This window comes from Acipenser ruthenus, chromosome 7 (assembly GCF_902713425.1).
Source record: "Acipenser ruthenus chromosome 7, fAciRut3.2 maternal haplotype, whole genome shotgun sequence".
In the NCBI taxonomy this organism is placed as follows: domain Eukaryota; kingdom Metazoa; phylum Chordata; class Actinopteri; order Acipenseriformes; family Acipenseridae; genus Acipenser; species Acipenser ruthenus.
Window position 1 is genome coordinate 40,150,112 of NC_081195.1, and position 21,804 is coordinate 40,171,915.

Genomic DNA, 21,804 nt, shown 5'->3' on the forward strand with positions numbered 1-21,804 from the left:
TTTTAAAACAGAGGTGCCCAAAGTTTACAGAGCAGAGGGCCGCATAACAAGGCTACTGTGGGACCGTGGGCCGCAATATGACCAAATTGCATGGATTGCAAATTTCAAGTACCTTTTTCAAGTGCATTTCTTTGCATAGCTGTCAACATTGAGTTTTCGAAATAAGTGAGCTTATGTAAACTGAAATCTTAGTGGCCTGAATTGAAGTGAATACCTGCATAAGACAAATGCATACTATTCCATTTTATTACTTGGTAGAATGATAAACTGTGATATGGTTCTTCTTCCAACATTAAATGTATATATATATATATATATATATATATATATATATATATATATATATATATATATATATATTTTATGAGGACTGATTGCACGCAAAGCCTGTGAGCTTGCCTCATGCACTGAATGCATGCCTGCTATGTACAGACAGGGATTGCAGTAACCCAGACCGAACATTAATTTTGCAGAAATTAAGGGGATTTAACAGAAGAGTTTTGAGTAAAATATGGGAGAAAATCTGTCCCGAGGAGTTGTCCCGGAGAAGTGTCCAAAAAACAGGAAAGTCCCAGCAAATAAGGGAGAGTTGACAGGTCTTTATTTGTGTTTCTAACTATTTCAATATTTTAGCTTAATAAATTATTATCTCACAAACTGGCATGCATGTAGACACCGCGGTGTCAGTCTTGTCATGCATAGTACATGCAAAAATATATTCATATATTATTATGCGAGTTCCTACGCAATCCTGCTCTCCTGCCTGCCTAGGAGGCTGTGTGGTCCAGTGGTTAAAAAAAAGGGCTTGTAACCAGAAGGTCCCCGGTTCAAATCCCACCTCAGTCACTGACTCATTGTGTGACCCTGAGCAAGTCACTTAACCTCCTTGTGCTCCATCTTTCGGGTGAGACGTAGTTGTAAGTGACTCTGCAGCTGATGCATAGTTCACACACCCTAGTCTCTGTAAGTCGCCTTGGATAAAGGCATCTGCTAAATAAACAAATAATAATAATAATGCACGTTGCTTAATATCAACAAACCGCTCTGGGCACCTCTGCTGTAAAGGCTACTGGAAATCAAGTGCTTGGCAGCTGCTCAGTTCATTGCGAGCCACATATAAGGTTCAATTGGAGAGACGCTGCAGGCCGCATTAAAGGGGTTGTCGTGCCACGCTTTGGGCACCCATGGTTTAAAACATGCTTTCAAATGTTCTTAACAAATTGATGCAATTGTAAGTGTTGCAATTGCCTGCAGCTTTCGTACATCTCATTATAATATTTGAGAACCCTCATTTGCACCCCCTTTTTGCGAATGTCTAAAATTACATATTCATCTACGTTTGAACCGCAAACAGAAACTGCTGCCACAAAGCATTACCTAAAACGTCACAAATAGCATTGCGCTTGTTTAGTGCATTTCACCCAAGACTTCTGACTCGTTTGCAACTATTGCGACTGGCACAACACTTGAGTACACCTTCCCCTAAGTGCCTTATTAAAGTGAGTAATCTCTTTTGTGTTATACTACTGTTAAACATATTGACAAGACCAAACAGTATTATACCTTTATACAAGTTTACACAAGTGATTACAATAATTGGGCGAGGTCTTAAATCTGTGTAAGTGGTTTTTCATACCCACATAACTATACAGTATGAATAGAAATATTGAAACATCGTTTTGATACTAATCATATTATAGGGTAGGAAAATAAAAAGGTAGATCATTAATTTAATGCTGACTGCTCTCAGGTATCATACCACATCTGAACCGTGACAAATGAATGTTTCCACCGAGTTAGATGAAGAAAATATGTATTGCTGTGTAATTTTATTCTGGGGACATTGAAGTTGTCAAAGTAAGCATATGTCAAAGTAAAAAAGAAATTCAAAACCAGGACCAAAAGAGAGGATTAAGAACTTGAGCTAACTACTGTACATGTTTTAGAGATTTGTCGGCTGAGTATTTCTTTTTGTAGCAGAAATTTCGCAAAAGTGGTTCTAGACAATAATTGCTTACATCTAGAGTGCAAGTGCTTGTTAATCAGCGGTTGGGTGAAGCAAGTGTGATCTAAACTCTGAGTAATTTACACAAGGTGAGGCTTACAGAATATAGCACTCTTTAAACAGGATTAAGTAGTCACTGCACTTTTTTTTTTTGCAAGTTTACAAAACTAACACTATGAAAGCTTTGTACAAAAATATTAGACTAGGTATGGGTATGATTTTAACAAGCTATAAAGCCATTTCTAAGACATCAATTATGTTTTTCAGTTCTATACTGTAAAACAATGTTTCAGATCTGGCAGAATTGCACCTAATAACAGAATTATATGCCTCATCCATGTTAGAATGGACTCTATACTTGCAGCATGGAGGCAGTTTATTAGACAGTTTGATTGTGAAGCCACAGTGCCAGCATATTGTGGGATAGGGGTAAGTGAGCTTGGCTAGCCAACACATGCATCAATCATATCTCGTCAGAGCCACTGAGTCTGGAAGACTCCATGGATGGTAAGAAAAGCAGCTGATGGTGCTGCAGGCTAGGTGCCTTTAGAATGCGAGTAGCAAAGGTATTGTTAGACAACTCGACTTTAGAATAAGCAATTGCTTAAATTGGGCGTTAAAGCATAAACACACTTAAGGTGCAAAATTTAAAGCATACGTAAACAAATAAAATCTTCATCACATTTTAAAAGCTATCTTTCATAACTACCTGCTCCGTGGTGTTTAGCAGCAATTTATGTAAACGTTGAATCACATTATTGACGATGTTTCACGAAGCACCAAGCCGTAACGTTTTAGCCCAAATGAATTCTTCTGTAAGCCTCACAAACCAGACCGCAAATATGGCTTTCAGATATGGCCAAAAGTTTAGCATCACCTAGAATTTTAGGATGAAGACATAATAATAATAAAAAATATCTGAACATAATTGAATCAAAGAAACTACAAAATGACAACACAAAAGTTTACCGGAAGCCATAATAGTAGTACCAGTATTTAATGTTAGACTTTTTAAATGTGTCAGTTTTTCGTTAAGTATATGGAAAACTACAAAGCGGTATGTAATTCAATATGTTAACGTAACATTACTCAGCAGGTTTCATTCGACTTTAGGAAGCAAAATGAATTCATTCTATAGGGTGCTGCAAGACTTTTGGCCACTCTTGTATATTGTTATGAAGCTATAAACAGTGTGGGTATCCTAGAGGATGTCTGTGATTATAAGGAGAAGGTGAGTTAAAAATGATAACTTTTCATTCATATACAGTATATCCTGTTTTATTTGGTACTCGTAAATGCAGTTTATCTCCATACATAATAAACAAGCAAATTATTTTTATTTTGTAATCCGGTCCTAAAGAATGTGAGGGCCTATTCACAAAATGTTTTGTTCAGTCCTTTTTTATATGATCAAGTTTGCTGTTCATGAAAATCTTTTTCAACCGTTTTATGTGAGAAATGTTTATGAACACTTAAATCCTTAAAACAGGGTTCTAAAATAATTGTAATTCTCAATTGGTCTAAAAAAATAAATGATCATTAATTTACAAATATTTGTGATATGTGGTTTGCCAAACTATATGGATGGATGAGGCATCTCCCCACAAGGAGACAACGAGTCCTGGCTGTGTGTAGAGCTTATTCCGGTATCTGAGTCTGTATCATTCACTTCTGTACAGGACAGTATCTGTGAAACCTTACTTTGTATTGCATTGCTATTTGTCTGGTCTTTAAAACTTACAAAATGGGGCTGTTCCACATTGTCCATTATGTGCAATGCACTGAGCTGAGCTGCTAAAAGCTCACATTCCTGTTTCCTGTTCTGTTGCACCATGTCATTTTGTTTCAGTTCTTTCTGAACATGTGAAAGGTCTGAGTGTATTGCCAAGCCATTGCACACACTACTCTCCAGCTCTACTTTGATGCTTTCTAATTCTGTAGCATTGTCTTCTTCCTCATGGTCACAGTCTGCACTCGCTGCCGCCCCTTGTGGATCATCTACATCCTGAAACCAAATACTCTTTATCTCTTTGTCAATGTCATCAGACAGCTTTTGAATAAGCTCCCTGTGCTGTTCAAGTTGTTCCTCTAGCTGTAGAATCCCATCACTGGTGTAAAGATTCTCATTGAATTGACTCACATCTTGCTGGCTGCTTTTGATCTTGTTATGAGTTGGAAAATAAGCATCTTTTACATAATTTCCCCGATTAGTCTCTGCCCATTCTGTACTCAACTCCAACTCATTTTGTTCAATCTCCAGGTCGAGTTCTCTCATTCTTTGTATTTGCTGCCTAATGGTGTGGTCTTGAGATATAATTAGCTTGATTAGGCTGTCCATACCATCCCTCTCTTGTTGTGTAGTCCCCTGCTTCATCTTCTCTAACTTCCTGAATGCCCTTTTCACCATTTTCTTCTGCTTCTTCACTGGCATGGACTTCATGTCTTGTGCTGGTCCTTGGTTCCATCGTCTCTCTTTAGTATGTGTTTGTTTGGTCTCAGATGACCTCCAACCTGGCTGGGGAACAAAGACATCTGTTTTTACCAGAACAAACTGTAGATATGCTTTTTCATCTCCCCAGGCCTTCCAGAGCCTCAAGATCCTGGTTAATGGAGGCAAGGCCCTCTCAAAACCCCTCCATCTTTCTACAAGACAGTATTCCCTGGGGCTTCCTATCAGAAGGCTCTTGTGTCCTGCTGTAGTCTGATGTTCCTCTAGCAAGACTTGGACCACGTCAGAACAGGTTGTACGTTTAGTCAGACCAGAAACCACCTTCTCTTCCTGGCAAACCCATACTTGAATCTCTTTCCCATCAGACTCCATTTCTTTTTTGGAGGACCTAGAAAAGATAGATACATAATTTAAAATGAAAAAGAAGTTGTGTCAATGGATTACAAATTATCTCTATCTAGTCTCTTCAGGGAAAAACTGTTTATGAAGTAAAGTGGCATATATTACTGATTTCCTCAATGTGAGTAACTTCTAATTAGGGCTTCTTACAATGTAAAACTATCAATCTTCCCGGCTGCAACTTCTAATATAAGACTGTCTTGCTGCTCTCTCTTTTTTAAATTGTGGTTATAATTACCTACCAATTACTGATATCAAAACTTGAAATGAGTAAGAAGCCCCAGCAAATTCCTGCCAATTTTAGACTGGCATAGGTTTGTGAACTAATGAGTTTCATTCCACTTTAAGGATAACCTTTTAATATAATTAGAATTAATGGAAAAGCAACATTGAAACTGTTGCTTTATCTCTCAGCTCCTATCGATCTCACTCGGCCATTGAATGGTTTTCTCTGATTTTTCCGGAGAAAAAACGACTAGAGACCTGTTTTTTACGTCTTTTTGATGATGTCGGACAGGGTCCGAAATCAGACCGGAAAGGGAAAATTGTAATGTTGGACCTCATTCGACATAGGACCGCAAAGGGTTAAAAAGGACTCATAGAACTAACTTTTCATCAGTTTTCGGGCTGCGCAAAACTTTTAAACAGCTGTCTACTACACTTACTGCACTGGCTAAATCAATGTTCTCCCTCTGCAAACAAGTGCTAGCATAAATAACATAATTTTAAAAAATGCACGGTTTTTCCACCAATTGTACTACTGCAGCTGGACTCAAACATTAAGGGGACACACGTGCCAGTCCTTAACTGCTCGTTATGGGGGAACGTGTGCAAACCGAGTACACGCGCGTCCATAACTGCACGTTATGCAGAAATACGTTCAGTTTGTGAGTGTTAGTGACAGAAAGTGCAAACACAATACATTGATACGCAGAAATCAATATTTTGGAGATGATTATTGGAGGGGCCAGTGCCCTTGCTTGCCCCCACCTTGTGCACGCCCTTGCTGCCAAGTTGCCAGGGAATGTGTTTTTTTTTTTATCCAACTGCAAAGGATAGTATTAAAACCATTTTTAATCAGCCCCTATGGTGGTCACACTTTTTTCTACACAAAAAATAGTTAAATTGCTATGTCTGACTGAACGAAATCACCAACTTCTGACCCGGTCAATAAAACTAAAACTCCACAAACAAGTCATTTTAATTATCCAAATAAACCTTTATCTTGTAAATAAACACTGTACTGAATGAATATTTATGGGGTATCCTCTATGTATTTTTATGAATGAAGTATGTAAGCAATAACCCACTACAGGGGGTTTAAACGGTAATGTAAACTGTCATAAGGGAAGGGTCACGTGTTGATTTTGTTTTGATATTTGGGATTTAAGCTGTCAAGATTACAGTTTTCAGATGCTTTTAAAGCGTCGTGGCTGCGGATGCAACTCTAAGAAATATTTACAACCTAGAAATGTAACTTATTAATGTACTAATATAATTCAGCCATACTTTAATTAACCCGTTCTATAGCTCTGTTGTACCAGTTAAGTTGCAAGAAAAAAAAGCTATGTTTTGCAATTTAAAAACACAATCATATCAGAGAAGAAACCCTTTGCGGTTCTATGTCGTACCTGGTCCGACATTGCAATTATTCCTATCCGGTCCAACGTCGGACCCTGTCCGACATCATCAAAAAGATGCAGTCGTTTTTTCTCTGGAAAAAGCTGAGAAAACCATTCAATGGCCGAGTGGGAGCAACAGGAGCCGAGACAAGCCGAAAAAAAAGGGCGTATCTCATGAATAGCCATACTTGCCCCTGGCATCAGATAACGGCGGCCATAAGGAAACAAGCTGGCTGATACTGCATCAGCGCTCAGAGAATATCACAGACATTTGCAGAGCTTTTTTGAGATGTTATAGTAATAAAATAATGACTTGGATCGCATTATTGAGGCGTTTGGTGATAAAACGAGTGATCAGGAGATGATTGATCAGTATGTATGACTATTATTATTATTATTATTATTATTATTATTATTATTTATTTCTTAGCACATGTGAAAGCTATAGCGAACGAAAGGGTGGGTCAGGGCTGGAGATGCCTAGTTAGTGCTTTGTTGATATGCAGGGCCTTTTAAACCTGTTTAACTCACAGCAGAAGCTTTATTTCTTATTATTCTACAAGTACATTTGTTTTTTGTACTTAAACCATGTTGTGTTGACTAAAGTAAATACAGACAAACCCCCTGACCCCCGACTCACACACACCCCCACATATAACATTTGCATGACAATTTTATTGCTGGAAATGTATTGTAATTCATGTTCTTATTGTTACACCCTTGCAAATTGATATATTTAAGCATTAAGATGACAGAGATGGTGTGATTAACATGAGATTATCACACCCTTAAAGGTGTTATGAAACATGACACAAAGCAGAGTGCCTATAACCCTTTACGGGTAAATTCATTTTGTGTGATGAGGTTGCCAAACCACACAGATGCATGAGCTACATCAGCTGCATATGCTCAGAACTCTTAAATTGTTCTAAACTGAAAAAGTCATATTTTTGTAAAATGTATTATATAAAAATAAACATGCATTTTCACAATGAAATATATTGAAATAATAATTTTAAATATTAATAAACACAAGTTACATACACCCCCCCTTGTGCAACGCACACCTGGCTACCACCGGTCACCTCCCCCTCTTCAAACACCACCCCCTTCCCACACTATCCGTCTTTCTTTCTCCGGATTGTTGTTGGTGGGCACGTGGGTCCCGATTCTGGTGCTTCCCCCTGGAGATCGAGAACCAGCGTATCTCATGAATAGCCATACTTGCCCCTGGCATCAGATAACGGCGGCCATAAGGAAACAAGCTGGCTGATACTGCATCAGCGCTCAGAGAATATCACAGACATTTGCAGAGCTTTTTTGAGATGTTATAGTAATAAAATAATGACTTGGATCGCATTATTGAGGCGTTTGGTGATAAAACGAGTGATCAGGAGATGATTGATCAGTATGTATGACTATTATTATTATTATTATTATTATTATTATTATTATTATTTATTTCTTAGCACATGTGAAAGCTATAGCGAACGAAAGGGTGGGTCAGGGCTGGAGATGCCTAGTGAGTGCTTTGTTGATATGCAGGGCCTTTTAAACCCGTTTGACCGTGAAAATAAAATACTTTTAAACAGCGCGTCTAAAATTAACTGCGCGTGTGAAAATAAATTGGACCTGACGCGCACTTAATAAATGGACTGCAAAGGGTTCGATCTGTAGGCAATCTCAGTGAAACATGTAGGGCTGAAGTCCTGCACATGTAAATAGTATTTTTGTTTCTGTTAAGTGTTGCATATATTGTTAGAGTCCCCTCCCTGATAATCGGTGAAGTGAAGAATGTGGCCAAGCGTTAATTGATTTATTGATTTTCAATTAACCCTGGCCTCATGCTTTTAAAAGGAGCTGTAAAGCCAGTTCTTTCTCAGCAAGCTGGAGGTAAATTGGCTGGCAATCCTCACGACTGCATGTGTAACCAGGGTGAGCAAAAGAAACCAACAACAAAGGATCACCACGTGTGCACCGGGATCCTGGGTGCTTATAGAATAGGGATTATTTTAGGGGTTTTTCACCCCACCCGTTATAGTAGGCGTAGCACTTGGATGGTCTTTGGCCAGCTTTTCTTTCTGTTCACTATTTTTGCCCGCTGTGTTTTATTTTGCATTCTTTGTCTTTCTATTGTTTACAGTTGTGTGTATGTCCAGGTCTTACCATTGCTAGTACCCTAGTGGCAGCCACCTGCAACAGCAATAAGAATTGTGTAAATGTTGTAAATAAATCCTGCGTGCCTGAGTGGCGTGTCAACATCATCCTCTGTGTCTCTCTCCTGTCTGTCAGCGGATAACCCACAACCCCATTTTACAGAAGCACATACATCTAACTATTTTTATTTGGTAGTAGGTAGAATGTAGTTCAATAAACAAATGAATCTTGTCAGAAGCTTTACATATACATTTATTTTATAATGTGTACTTAATTACATTCAAGGGGTCTTGATGTAGATTTCAAAACACTGCCATCTTGCTCTCCAGATCTGTAACCTTGCAATGTATAGTCACAGTACTGTGCTGACACACATTTTCCTATTTGGTTTTATTGATATTTTTGTACACTCCACAATACTGGAGGCAGGCCAATGATTACACATATAGGTACCAGGGGAGTTAATATTGCTGTATTGTAAAAACATAACCACAATTTCCCTAGTTATGTGGGTTTGTGTTGCAAACTTGACGTTATCTTAACATAGTTTTTTGCAATTAATTTCCATTATTTTTTAAAGGGCAGTTCACCCTGTGGGTTTAACCTAACTACAGTGTAACCCATGGAAAGTTTGTCTTAGGTTCATAACCCTGTTCTTCATTATTTTGCTCTCTGTTTTAACTACACTGCCTTATCAGCATGAGCTGCATGCTTTGTTATGTAATTCTATTAATATTGCCTGTTGAAATGCACACATTGCACTTTGTTTTATGTTTCGCTGCATAACTGCTTATCCAACTGTGATGGAACTTGGTTAGGACATTTTTATTGATGATTATGGATGATAATTATTTGGGATTTGAAGAGGTGCCTGTTTTCCTGTGTTTATGTACACATGTATGTCACACTTACGGTTTTATATATAGGGATGAAATCATGTCTACTATAGAAAGCTATGTGAAAAGACTGCACTCAAAACTCACAGCAGAAGCTTTATTTCTTATTATTCTACAAGTACATTTGTTTTTTGTACTTAAATCATGTTGTGTTGACTAAAGTAAATACAGACAAACCCCCTGACCCCCGACCCACACACACACCCACATATAACATTTGCATGACAATTTTATTGCTGGAAATGTACTGTAATTCATGTTCTTATTGTTACACCCTTGCAAATTGATATATTTAAGCATTAAGATGACAGAGATGGTGTGATTAACATGAGATTATCACACCCTTAAAGGTGTTATGAAACATGACACAAAGCAGAGTGCCTATAACCCTTTACGGGTAAATTCATTTTGTGTGATGAGGTTGCCAAACCACACAGATGCATGAACGACATCAGCTGCATATGCTCAGAACTCTTAAATTGTTCTAAACTGAAAAAGTCATATTTTTGTAAAATAATTTTAAATATTAATAAACACAAGTTACATACACCCCCCCTTGTGCAACGCACACCTGGCTACCACCGGTCACCTCCCCCTCTTCAAACACCACCCCCTTCCCACACTATCCGTCTTTCTTTCTCCGGATTGTTGTTGGTGGGCACGTGGGTCCCGATTCTGGTGCTTCCCCCTGGAGATCGAGAACCAGCGACAGGGGACCCAGGCGCATGGACATGGTGTCGGGAGTGGGGCTCTTCTTCCCTCTGGCACCGGAGAGAGCGGGGCTTCTCTCTCTGGCACTGAAGACAGCAGGATTCCTCCCTCTGGCACTGGAGACAGTGGGGCTTTTCTCTCTCTTGCCTTTGGAAATGGCCGTGGCTCTTCCTCTTTCAATTCCTGAAGAGGGCAGCAGGCCACTGTGTGTCCGAACACCCCACAGGCAAAGGCACCAACCTTGGTCCTCGATGCCGCCGAGGAGGTCATCCAGTCCGCCATCTTACAGGGTTTGGAACGCATCGAGGTTCCAGCCAATCCAGTTATCCTTTTTGCACTTCTTTGCATTCAGTCGTTAAAGAAAACTATTTTACATTGCTACAGAAAATTGAAACTGATCTGGGCAGATGGTCCTTGCTCCTGTCCTCCTTACAATCAAGGATCTCTGTTGTTAAAATGAATATCCTTCCCCGCGTTAATTTCCTTAGTTCTATGATTCACTTATCTCCTCCTAATACATATTGAGACAAATTACACTCTGTAATAAAAAAATGGATCTGGAAAGGGAAGCAATCCAGAACTAAGTTTGCTACGCTTCAGCGTGCTAAATCTGCAGGTGGACTAGCGGTACCAAATTTTAAACTTTACCATTGGACTTTCCAGCTATGCCCCCTTAAAACCTGGTTTGATACTGTTTCTTCTGTCCCATGGCATTCAATTGAAAAGGTGTTAGTTCTTCCTCATCGATTAGAAGATGTTTTATTTAATGGCCTCTCTATGAAGAAATGTATAACGCAATTTGGTCCTATCAGCTAACTCATCTGCAACCTGGTGGGCTGTTAAGCGATATAGGGGTATGTCACAAAGACGGCCGGAGTGGGTGGCGTCAGACCAGATGCAGGAAGTAAATAAACAGAGAGATGGGGTTTTGGTGAGGCTGAACGCGTGATCGCGTTCAGCATTTAATAAACAGAACAGAAAATAAAAGGTTTGAAACAACAAAAACACAGGACACGGCACTACACGCCAAAATAAAGAGACAAACAAAACGACTAAACACTAAACAGACGGTGCAGGACAGACGAACAAACACGGTGAGTGAAAACACTTAACTATTATTATTATTATTCTTCTTCTTATTATTATTATCTTTGCCTCCGTCTCCAATCCCGTTCTCCACTCACCGAACACCTAACCCCCGAGTGACTAAACGTGCATCTATTTATACTGTTTGTGCTGGGATTCAATTACTAATTAATTATTCACTTGAATCCCAGCACGTGAATTCATTACGTGAAACCCCGTGTTCACATATTATATTTTAAATGCACGTGCGTGATGTGCAATCCCGTGCCTAAATACAAATATACACTTTTTAAATACATGTGAAACACAGACCCGTTTATATCCCGTGTACCAACGACTATACACCAACATTAACACACGCACGCATACATACACAAAACACACAAATGCACACAGGGGCGGGGCACTTTGCCACATATACCCCCCCTTGTGCGCAGCACACATGGCCTCAACGGCCACCTCCCCCCTTAAAAACCCAGCAGTCCAGGACAAAGTCTCGGGCTGGGAAGGGAGGCTTCAGTGGGCCCTTGGCTGGCAATGCTGTCAGCACCCCTGCCGGTAGTGGCACGGCTGACAGCCTGTTGGTCCCGTCCTGCAGCGGAAAAGCTGCGGGGGCAGGTGGTCCCCCGACCTCCCCCTTCTTCGTAGCCGGCAGCTCCCTCCTGTGGGGCTCCGGCCACAAGAACTCCTGCAGCGAAACTGCTGCTGGGGAAAGTGGTCTCCAGACCTCGTCCCCCTTCTTCGTGGCCGGCAGCTCCCCTTTCTGGGGCTCTGGCCACCGTACTCCCTGCGGAGGTACGGGCAGCAGAGGCAGCTCCTGCTCCTCTGCTCCCGGCGGTGGCGGAGGCAGAGGCAGCTCCAGCTCCTCTGCTCCTGGCGGTGGTGGAGGCAGAGGCAGCTCCAGCTCCTCTGCTCCGGGCGGTGGTGGAGGCAGAGGTAGCTCCTGCTCCTCTGCTCCTGGAGGTGGTGGAGGCAGAGGCAGCTCCTGCTCCTCTGCTCCTTGCGGTGGTGGTGGCGGAGGCAGAGGCAGCTCCTGCTCCTCTGCTCCTTGCGGTGGTGGTGGCGGAGGCAGAGGCAGCTCCTGCTCCTCTGCTCCTGGAGGTGGTGGAGGCAGAGGCAGCTCCTGCTCCTCTGCTCCTGGAGGTGGTGGAGGCAGAGGCAGCTCCTGCTCCTCTGCTCCTTGCGGTGGTGGTGGCGGAGGCAGAGGCAGCTCCTGCTCCTCTGCTCCTGGTGGTGGTGGAGGCAGAGGCAGCTCCTGCTCCTCTGCTCCTGGAGGTGGTGGAGGCAGAGGCAGCTCCTGCTCCTCTGCTCCTTGCGGTGGTGGTGGCGGAGGCAGAGGCAGCTCCTGCTCCTCTGCTCCTTGCGGTGCTGGCTCCCTCTGCTGTGGCGGCTGGGCATGTGCACGCCGTGCTGCCTTCAGCAGCATAGCGAGAGGCTGCTGGGGGACACCAGCATCCTGCCCTTCTCCCCCCCAAAAATTTTCAGGGGGTTGAGCCTGTAACTCCTCCCCTTCTGGCTCTTGGGGCTGAACCAGCAGGCATTTTCCCTCTGCTGGTGGCTTGGGTCCCAGGGCTGTGGAAGCCCCGACTTGCCTCCCTTTGGGCTGTGGACGCCCCGACTCCTCCCTTTTGGGCTGTGGACGCCCCGACTCCTCCCTGTTGGGCTGTGGACGCCCCGACTCCTCCCTGTTGGGCTGTGGACGCCCCGACTCCTCCCTGTTGGGCTGTGGACGCCCCGACTCCTCCCTGTTGGGCTGTGGACGTTCGGGCTCCTCCCACTCAGGCGTAGGACGTTCGGGCTCCTCCCACTCAGGCGTAGGACGTTCGGGCTCCTCCCACTCAGGCGTAGGACGTTCGGGCTCCTCCCACTCAGGCGTAGGACGTTCGGGCTCCTCCCACTCAGGCGTAGGACATTCGGGCTCCTCCCGCTTGGGCTCCTCCCATTTGGGCTGTGGATGCTCAGGCTCCTCCCATTTGGGCTGTGGAGGCAAAACCAGCAGGCATTCACCCTCTGCTGGTGGAGATGGGGACAGCAGGTACTCACCCTCTGCTGGTGGAGATGGGGACAGCAGGTACTCACCCTCTGCTGGTGGAGATGGGGACAGCAGGTACTCCTCTGCTGGTGGTCCTGCTACCTGGGCTGCTGTTCCATTTATGGTTGCCTCCAGGTAGCTGAGGACAAACTCCACACCTTCCTCCAAGGTGTTTGGGGTGTGTTCCTGCTGATAGGCCTCCCATCTCTCACTGTCCATCATCCACAGGGCCCGGACGACCATGGGCAGAGACTGGGCCTCCAGCCCAGCATTCTCCAGGAACCAGCCCCGCAGTTTGATGGCGTCTTCTGCCATTATATATATATATATATATATATATTTTTTTTTTTTTTTTTTTTTTTTTTTTTAAACAAAACCCCTCCTGGTCTGACGCTTGGAGGCGTGGCTATCCCACGATGACACCACGTGTCACAAAGACGGCCGGAGTGGGTGGCGTCAGACCAGATGCAGGAAGTAAATAAACAGAGAGATGGGGTTTTGGTGAGGCTGAACGCGTGATCGCGTTCAGCATTTAATAAACAGAACAGAAAATAAAAGGTTTGAAACAACAAAAACACAGGACACGGCACTACACGCCAAAATAAAGAGACAAACAAAACGACTAAACACTAAACAGACGGTACAGGACAGACGAACAAACACGGTGAGTGAAAACACTTAACTATTATTATTATTATTATTCTTCTTCTTATTATTATCTTTGCCTCCGTCTCCAATCCCGTTCTCCACTCACCGAACACCTAACCCCCGAGTGACTAAACGTGCATCTATTTATACTGTTTGTGCTGGGATTCAATTACTAATTAATTATTCACTTGAATCCCAGCACGTGAATTCATTACGTGAAACCCCGTGTTCACATATTATATTTTAAATGCACGTGCGTGATGTGCAATCCCGTGCCTAAATACAAATATACACTTTTTAAATACATGTGAAACACAGACCCGTTTATATCCCGTGTACCAACGACTATACACCAACATTAACACACGCACGCATACATACACAAAACACACAAATGCACACAGGGGCGGGGCACTTTGCCACAGGGTATTAAAGATACAAGGCATTACCATACTCCTATTTTGCATAACTTGTCCTTTCTTTCTGGTAATAAACCGTTTATATTTTCAGGTTGGTCAGACAAAGGAATTTGCTTATTTGGAGACTTTAAAACATTTTAAACTCAAAAAGTACACAACAGAGAGTTAAGCCATTTTCCAGTTACAGCTCCTTTATAACAGACAGGCTCTTATCTTGTGGACAGTAATACAAGTTAACTTGTCAAGGAAGGTATTCTTTATACAACTGTTGGAAAAGAAAGTTGCAAACAGAAAATATGATTCAGCCTTTTTGTTATTCTGGCTACTCTAAAGAGTAGTTGGTGTTAAATCAAGGCAAAGCAGAAATCGCACAAACAAAAGGTCAGAACTTTGAATGGAGCTGTATATCAGATAACATTACTGTTGCAGAAAAAATAACATAATCCCCAGAACTGCTAAATATATTTGTTTGGCCTTTAAGAAAATGTGCTATTAAAGCTAACATTTTATGATGTATTGCCTATGCCCCTTGTCTTTGTCTATTTTAATATTATAAGCGTAAGACCGTTTCTGAACATGACAATGCCTGTTGGTTACATCTACAGTGGATTACTCACAGCTCTTCCAGCAAGGTCAATAGCCACACTGCACAGAATGCGAGATGCTAGACCAAGTTTCAATAAGGTCTTGCTGGAAGGTTTTTAAAGGTATTTTAAGAAATCTGAACCTAAGTAATGTGACATTTTTGAAAGAAAAGTAAAAACATAAATACCCAAGTAACTCATCCCTTCCTTGTGTCTTATTCATTTGGATCCCTCCACCTCCCCCATCTCTGCCCTTGTAGACACCCTTTGATACAATCTATTAGGGGGGTCTATGTTTCATGGTTGTATATCATAATCATCAATAAATAATATGTATATTCAAATGTCTTGTGTTGTTAACTGTGATCAACTACTAAACAATTTTCAGCAGAAGCTGCTGGAATGAAAGTTTTGGCAGGAACTGCTATATAAAAGTTGTAATTGCAAGTTGATTTGCAGTTTGAAAAAATAGGTCCTTTATGGCTTAATAGCTGGCAGCATTGAACACTCTTGATAAGAGATGAAAGGTTATGAAACCACAGTGTGGATATGCTAGTCACTACAGTAATACATGGCCTCTTAGGAATGCAATAGGAATGCAGCAGGTTAGTTAATCGTTATGAGTGCTGAGAACTAAATCTAACACATGTATAAACTATGCAAAAAGCAAACAAAGCAATGCCCTAAAAGTACATACAGTACATATAACTATTGTTGAGATCTAAAAGTAACATGAAAAACACAATCACTAGACTGCAAGGCCACTTTATTAGGACCTATATCTTAGATCAGGTTGGGCCATCGCTTTCTGTGATATAAGCCTTCATACAAGGTGGTAAAGACTCCCTGAGGTGCTGAAAGGTGTCTCGAGTATCAAGGCACAATTGCAGCATTGTTGGGTGGAGTTGATCTGAAACGATGCTTAAGTAACCCACCACATTGTTTCATCCTTCCAGAGTAATCAAGCAACCAGGGTATACCAGGAGAGCATGCCCCATGCCAGGGCGTTGCCAAATGCAATCAAGTAAATAAGTCCTAATAAAGTGGCCAGGCATTGTACAGCCACATGCAAAAATTGTGACATACAGTAGGACAATTGGCTCCATAAACCTGATATAGCATGCCCTAAAGCAAGTTTTATCCTACATGGTTCTCTAGAAATATGTTAAATTGTAATGTGGCATCAAGTACTTTAACGTCCAGCGAGAAAGCCAATGTGTGTGTATTGTGCTAACTGCTTTAACTCTCTGTTGGCTATAAAAGCAAATACACATTCACAGTATACATAAGGGTCAAGTTCATTCATGTGAAAACACTTCTAGTAACATCTAAAGTGTGAAGTGACTCCAGGTAATAAGTATGAAATAATGGTCCATGTCACAGTACAATTTGTAGTACTTTTGTGAAGGGAAAATTAGACGATCCAACCATTTCCATACTGTCCTTAAATTAACCTTCTGGGTCTTCTATTAACAGTTTTGTGGTGCAAATTGCACTTTGGAGTACAGATCCTCACCACTGAGCAGTACAACGTGTCACAAACAGCAGGATATCGTTTTATAAACTCTTACTCTTCTGTGTTCATATACACTGTTTTTTCAAATAGAAACTTAGGTATCTCAAGCCAAAGAAACCAATATCCGCTGCAGCAAATATTATTGCTAAAATGTTTTTAAAACTTCAGAAGTCGGATACCATCCCTACATCCAAACACAGTAACAAAAATATTTGCAACTCAAGAGGAAGCACCTGGATTTACACTATACAATAGTCAAGACCACAGGGAGTATCCTGTAGCTTTGAGAAAAACTGGACTGTTAGGAATCATGCTTTAAAGGTAATTCAACTGAGTCCATTAGAATCCTTTCTGTAAAAACTGAATGCCATATCACCTTTCCACAGCCTGTGCCAGATTTTAAATCTTACCCTCCAGTTATAAGCAGCACCTGCCACATACTTGTACAATTTGTTTAATGGTGCTATTAAAATTCATTACATATTTTAGAGCTACTGCATGTTGGTACTTTCTTTAAACGTATAAGCCAGAATCTACTTTTACTATTTTAAGATCAACCATCTGCATTGTGCTTGTATTTTTATTTATTTTTTAAGTAATACATAAAGTTAGTATTGAATGTTTACAATTAATACGTACTTATTGAAATTAATACTTTACGTTTAGGTATTTTGTCATATTGGCAAAACTTATGCTTAAGTTTTTAAAGTGTTTTAATTGATCATATCAAGTTTGATATTCATGAAACTGTTTTAGATGGTTGGCTAGAACAATATCATGAATATTAAGACTGCATTTTGTGCAATTATTAGCTAGTGATATACAGGAGAGAGGTCTTGGTACTTCAAAAGAGCAAAATGTTTGAAAGCATTGTAATTAAGTTAATAGTAAGCTATTAGCAAAATGTTTTTTAAATTTTGCAACTTCAATGTTGTTTCTCCTTAAAAAAAAACACTAATGACACTGGAGTGAATTCTCCTCATAATTACAATGTGATCTGTGCAACTAAAATTGCTGTCCAGTTGGGGCACCCTTAAAAATTAGACCTGCCTCAAAGTATTTTTATTTTCAGCAAAAATAAACAGAACTGAGCACAATACTAACTTAAAATCTATCTTCTTTTTTGCTCTTGCTTTTTGGACAGAGTAGGTGAAAGAGTGTTACACAGAAGTGTCATGTTTACATAACACTTGCCTTTGTACTCCTTGCTGGTTACAGGAAACATAGCTACCAGCAACATTACAAGGGGTATTGTGCAGTCACACACATGTACGTTTGAGTTACAGCTGAAGAAACATACCTGCAGCCAAAGCACACAAAACCTTTACATTTTAGTCTAGGAACTCTTTGAGGTAGAGAAAATTGAGGCAGTTTTATGACTTAAATTGAGCTTCTGACTTGTGAGTAATTTCTAATTCCATATCTACTCAAATCACGATAACTGATTATTACAGGCTGTGTCCCGAAGTGTCAACAGATGGAAAGGCTTTAAACTCTGGTGCCTACAACAGCTATCTGCATAGCTCTATGCATCAGAATTCTCCCTAAAGTGATGACGGAACATATTTTTTTTTTTCATTTTTTATATGCCGGTGATTTAAGGCACTTTTGTATATGATCAAATTTCTCTTCTGTCTGACATATATTCAACTACTTGTTTGCTTTTAATATTATACAGCAAATAATACATCCAGTTTCTTTGTGTTCAATTTGTGAGGTACAGGAACTAGATGCATGACAACACTAAATCTTCTAAATTAGCAGAGCAGATTGTGTTTTACACATACATTACTTTCAGCCTCAGGGATAAATACTAACTGGCAATTCAATTTTGGTTGAAGTTAAACGATGTGCATTTTGCAAATTCAACAAGTAATTTATAGAATCCTATAACATTTTTTAATCTTAATCTGAATTGAATCACAGGGGAAGGTATCATTTTTGTTTATGTAATATGGTTGTATTCACATATACACAATCAGCCAAGTTAGAAAAAAGTGATCATCCATATAACTATGTGATCTCTACAAAATGAGACCATTCATAAAAAAAACTAAACCTGTAACCAATGCCTCTGGGAGTGACTAAAAGTGTTTTGGACTGCTAGGCTATGTTGACTTCACTAATTTCTGATTATTTCATCCAGACTTGGATATCTAACCACCAAATGGCTATGATAATTACAAATATATGTTAAAAGATGCGAAAAAATATTAAAATGACTAATAAGTGATACAGTTCAATTGCATTCCCTAGTTCATCTCAATCCCCACAAGAGTTTAATCAGGGTCTACCGTCTTCTTTGATTCTTCAACAAAGAGAACAGGAAGAACAAGAAGTGCAAGGATCAAGGTTTTTGTCTCTTCACTCAAACAGTTGGAGCAATTGAGAAACGTCTAGTCTGATACCCTACATTTATATGGAGAGTCACAGTAATTACTCCACTTATTCTAACTTGGCAGGATTCACTACTGGGATTCTCATATAAACAAAATGGTTGGATATTTAGATTACCAGTAAAATAAATGTGTATAATGTATTTTATACTTGGTCCCACTGAATCTAATCATAGGAAAATAAACACTGGCAGACACTGTGTAAGCACAGTCATAAGTAGATCTTTTTAAATAAGTATCCTTTAAGCAAGTCACAAAAGTGAAGTGGCTTTGTTCTGTGTTGTCTTCTAGTAAAATGAAAACCAGCTGGACCAAGCCCCTTTGACATAAAACAGAAACGTTAAAACCACCCAGTAGCCTTCCACAGTTTTATCGCTTCACCATGGAAACCAATGTGTTTGTTATTTTTTTTTTTTTTAAGTCTATAACTTATCTAGGGGGTATGGTATTGTGTAAAAGTGTCCCTGGGATACTCCACAAAAACACAATAAAGGCTGGCTAATGGGCTATTTTGTTCAATTCATCATTTTCAATTAGTTCCCAAGTATGCCAATTATCAATTTGCCAGGTCTCGTATGAAATGATATTTATATATATATATATATATATATATATATATATATATATATATATATATATATATATATATATATATATAATATATAATATATAATATATATATTCACTTAACCGAATTGAGGAAATTATTTTTCATGCATGTAGACCTGCATTTCAAACAGACTTTACACATGTCCAAAGAATGTGTACTGCCTCTAAGTGAACTACCTATACCTACTGGAGGCAAAAATATCTAGGAAGCAAATCCATTGCCAACAACTGTTTCATCAGTTGTATAAAAATAAACATTGTTGCCCTTAAATTAAGAATATGTAAAACACACACACACAATTAGATAATAAAAAATGGTGTATTGTTCTACACACACACACAATGGGTTTTAAAGCAAACACAAAACACTTTTTGCCCTTTTTTAATAATTACTTTTTGTATTGTTAGTAAAATGCCGTTTTTTTTATTTTACTTATTTATTTTTACCCTTCAGAATAATTGTTGCCTTGGTAAATATTATAAAACCGTGCCAATTTAGTAACTCGAAACAAATAAAAATTACTGTACTTTGCCATAAGTGCAAACGAAATAATTGCATTTACCTTCAGCTGTTACATTGGACGAAAGTCTTGGTGTTATTTTATTACAGTATACGCGTTACAGTAGCTGTTTTCGGAAAACAAACATGTCACTATTCCATTGCAATAAGCATCGCAATATTTCCGTCGGTGCATTCAAAGCATCCACATCAGCAAAATAATAATGCAAAATGAAATAAAATAAAAAAAACAGAAGAGAATGATCCCGAAAGAAGTAAATTAGTTACCTATTTTTCAGGCGCGCTTTTAAAAAATTCCTTCCAAAGGGAGCCATGGCAACTTCAACGAGTTTACAAAACTATTTCCAGCCGCTTTAACTCATAATCCACACAGTAAAGTGAAGGGAAAGAAAGTTGAGCAACGATTAACTTTGAACTCTTTCCCCTCCCTCTCTCCCCCTCCCTACAGACAGCACTTAAGCCTTTGGAGTCGGTCCAATTAAATGCAAAGTTAATGCATTATTATGGTAGCGCCGTTTACCTGCTCAACCATTTTCAAAAATCTAGAAAGAAAGAAATTAGAAAACGTAATTTCAAATGAAATACTCGACTACCTGCCATATATTGTATTGTATCATTTACACTGTTTAAAGGCCTCTTTACATAACCAAAAAAAACAAACAAACAAAAAGAAAACGTGTGTTATCAATGTACATTGTGCGTATGCATGTAATTACTAAGAATAAAAAAGTAACTAGTAAGAAGGTAATTACCTACAACTTGTTTTGTTTTAGAGCACGTTGTCACAGATTCACTTTCAGTGTGCATCATATCAATGAGGTCGTTTGTTTTCAATGAAACAAAAACACGAACTCGGTTCAGGTGTTGGGATTTGTGAGCTCTAGAGTCTAACTTCTACACGCTCTTGAGACACCTAGTGGGGGCTCCATATTGTTGTGCAGAATTAAGCAACCTTTGCTTTTGATGTTGGGTAAGCTAACTGTATAAAATCTATCTAGGATGTATTATTTCTGGATGTATGTTGTGTATTGTATGTTTATTTTAAAATTACTGTCTTGCAAAAAAGGTTAATTACAACAGGGTCTGTAGTCCATACATCAATTACAAACTGTTAGAAATTATATAAATAATATACTATGTTCCAGAACATTAGTATTATCAAAAGGGTCTACAGGAGAATAAAATAACCATACAATACTTTCAGTGACATTAGAAATTAGTAAATTAAAATGATTATATAAGTTGGCATAACTGTCTCTTAATCTCTTTACAATCTATAAAGAGCTACTCGTTTTTTAATTGTATTGTAAATCAATAAAACAAACAAAGTGGCAGACAAGGCTGGTCAGTGGCAAAAACAGCAGACAGACCTGGAAAACTGCAATGCCTCAAAACAAAAGAAACAAATAAAATGTTTAAACAAAACAAATCCAAAATACTCCTACATAAAGACAGCACCTAAGCACAGCTATCACAGTGCTTGAACAAACCTGTCTGTAACCTTCTTTCTCTGTTCAGGCTGAGCAACGCCTTCACTGAACCATCCATTCTTTTTGAACAAAGGATCTGGCTGCTCTTTTATAGCACGTGGATAGGCTTAATTGATCACCAATTATTCATTTAAGCCCCAGACACATTCTGCACCTGGATTTGGCAGAGATGGGATTTTTACCCTCCATGTTACAATATGACACTTTAACACAACTCAAGATCATGGGGGTGTGTGATTATGAATATGATTATTAATAGTAGTAA

At 39.7% G+C, this 21,804-nt stretch overlaps 1 protein-coding gene across 1 annotated transcript; it reads right to left on the reverse strand.

The window, feature by feature from the left end:
- Positions 1–317: 317 nt before the first annotated feature.
- On the reverse strand, positions 318–20,426 carry LOC117414696 (ras association domain-containing protein 9-like). The gene is made up of 2 exons (XM_034024462.2): positions 20,317–20,426; positions 318–4,842 (listed from the first exon to the last, which is right to left on the reverse strand). The coding sequence occupies exons 1-2, from the start codon at positions 20,361–20,363 to the stop codon at positions 3,582–3,584; spliced, it is 1,308 nt and encodes a 435-aa protein (XP_033880353.2). The 5' UTR covers positions 20,364–20,426; the 3' UTR covers positions 318–3,581.
- Between the last annotated feature and the right edge of the window lie 1,378 nt (positions 20,427–21,804).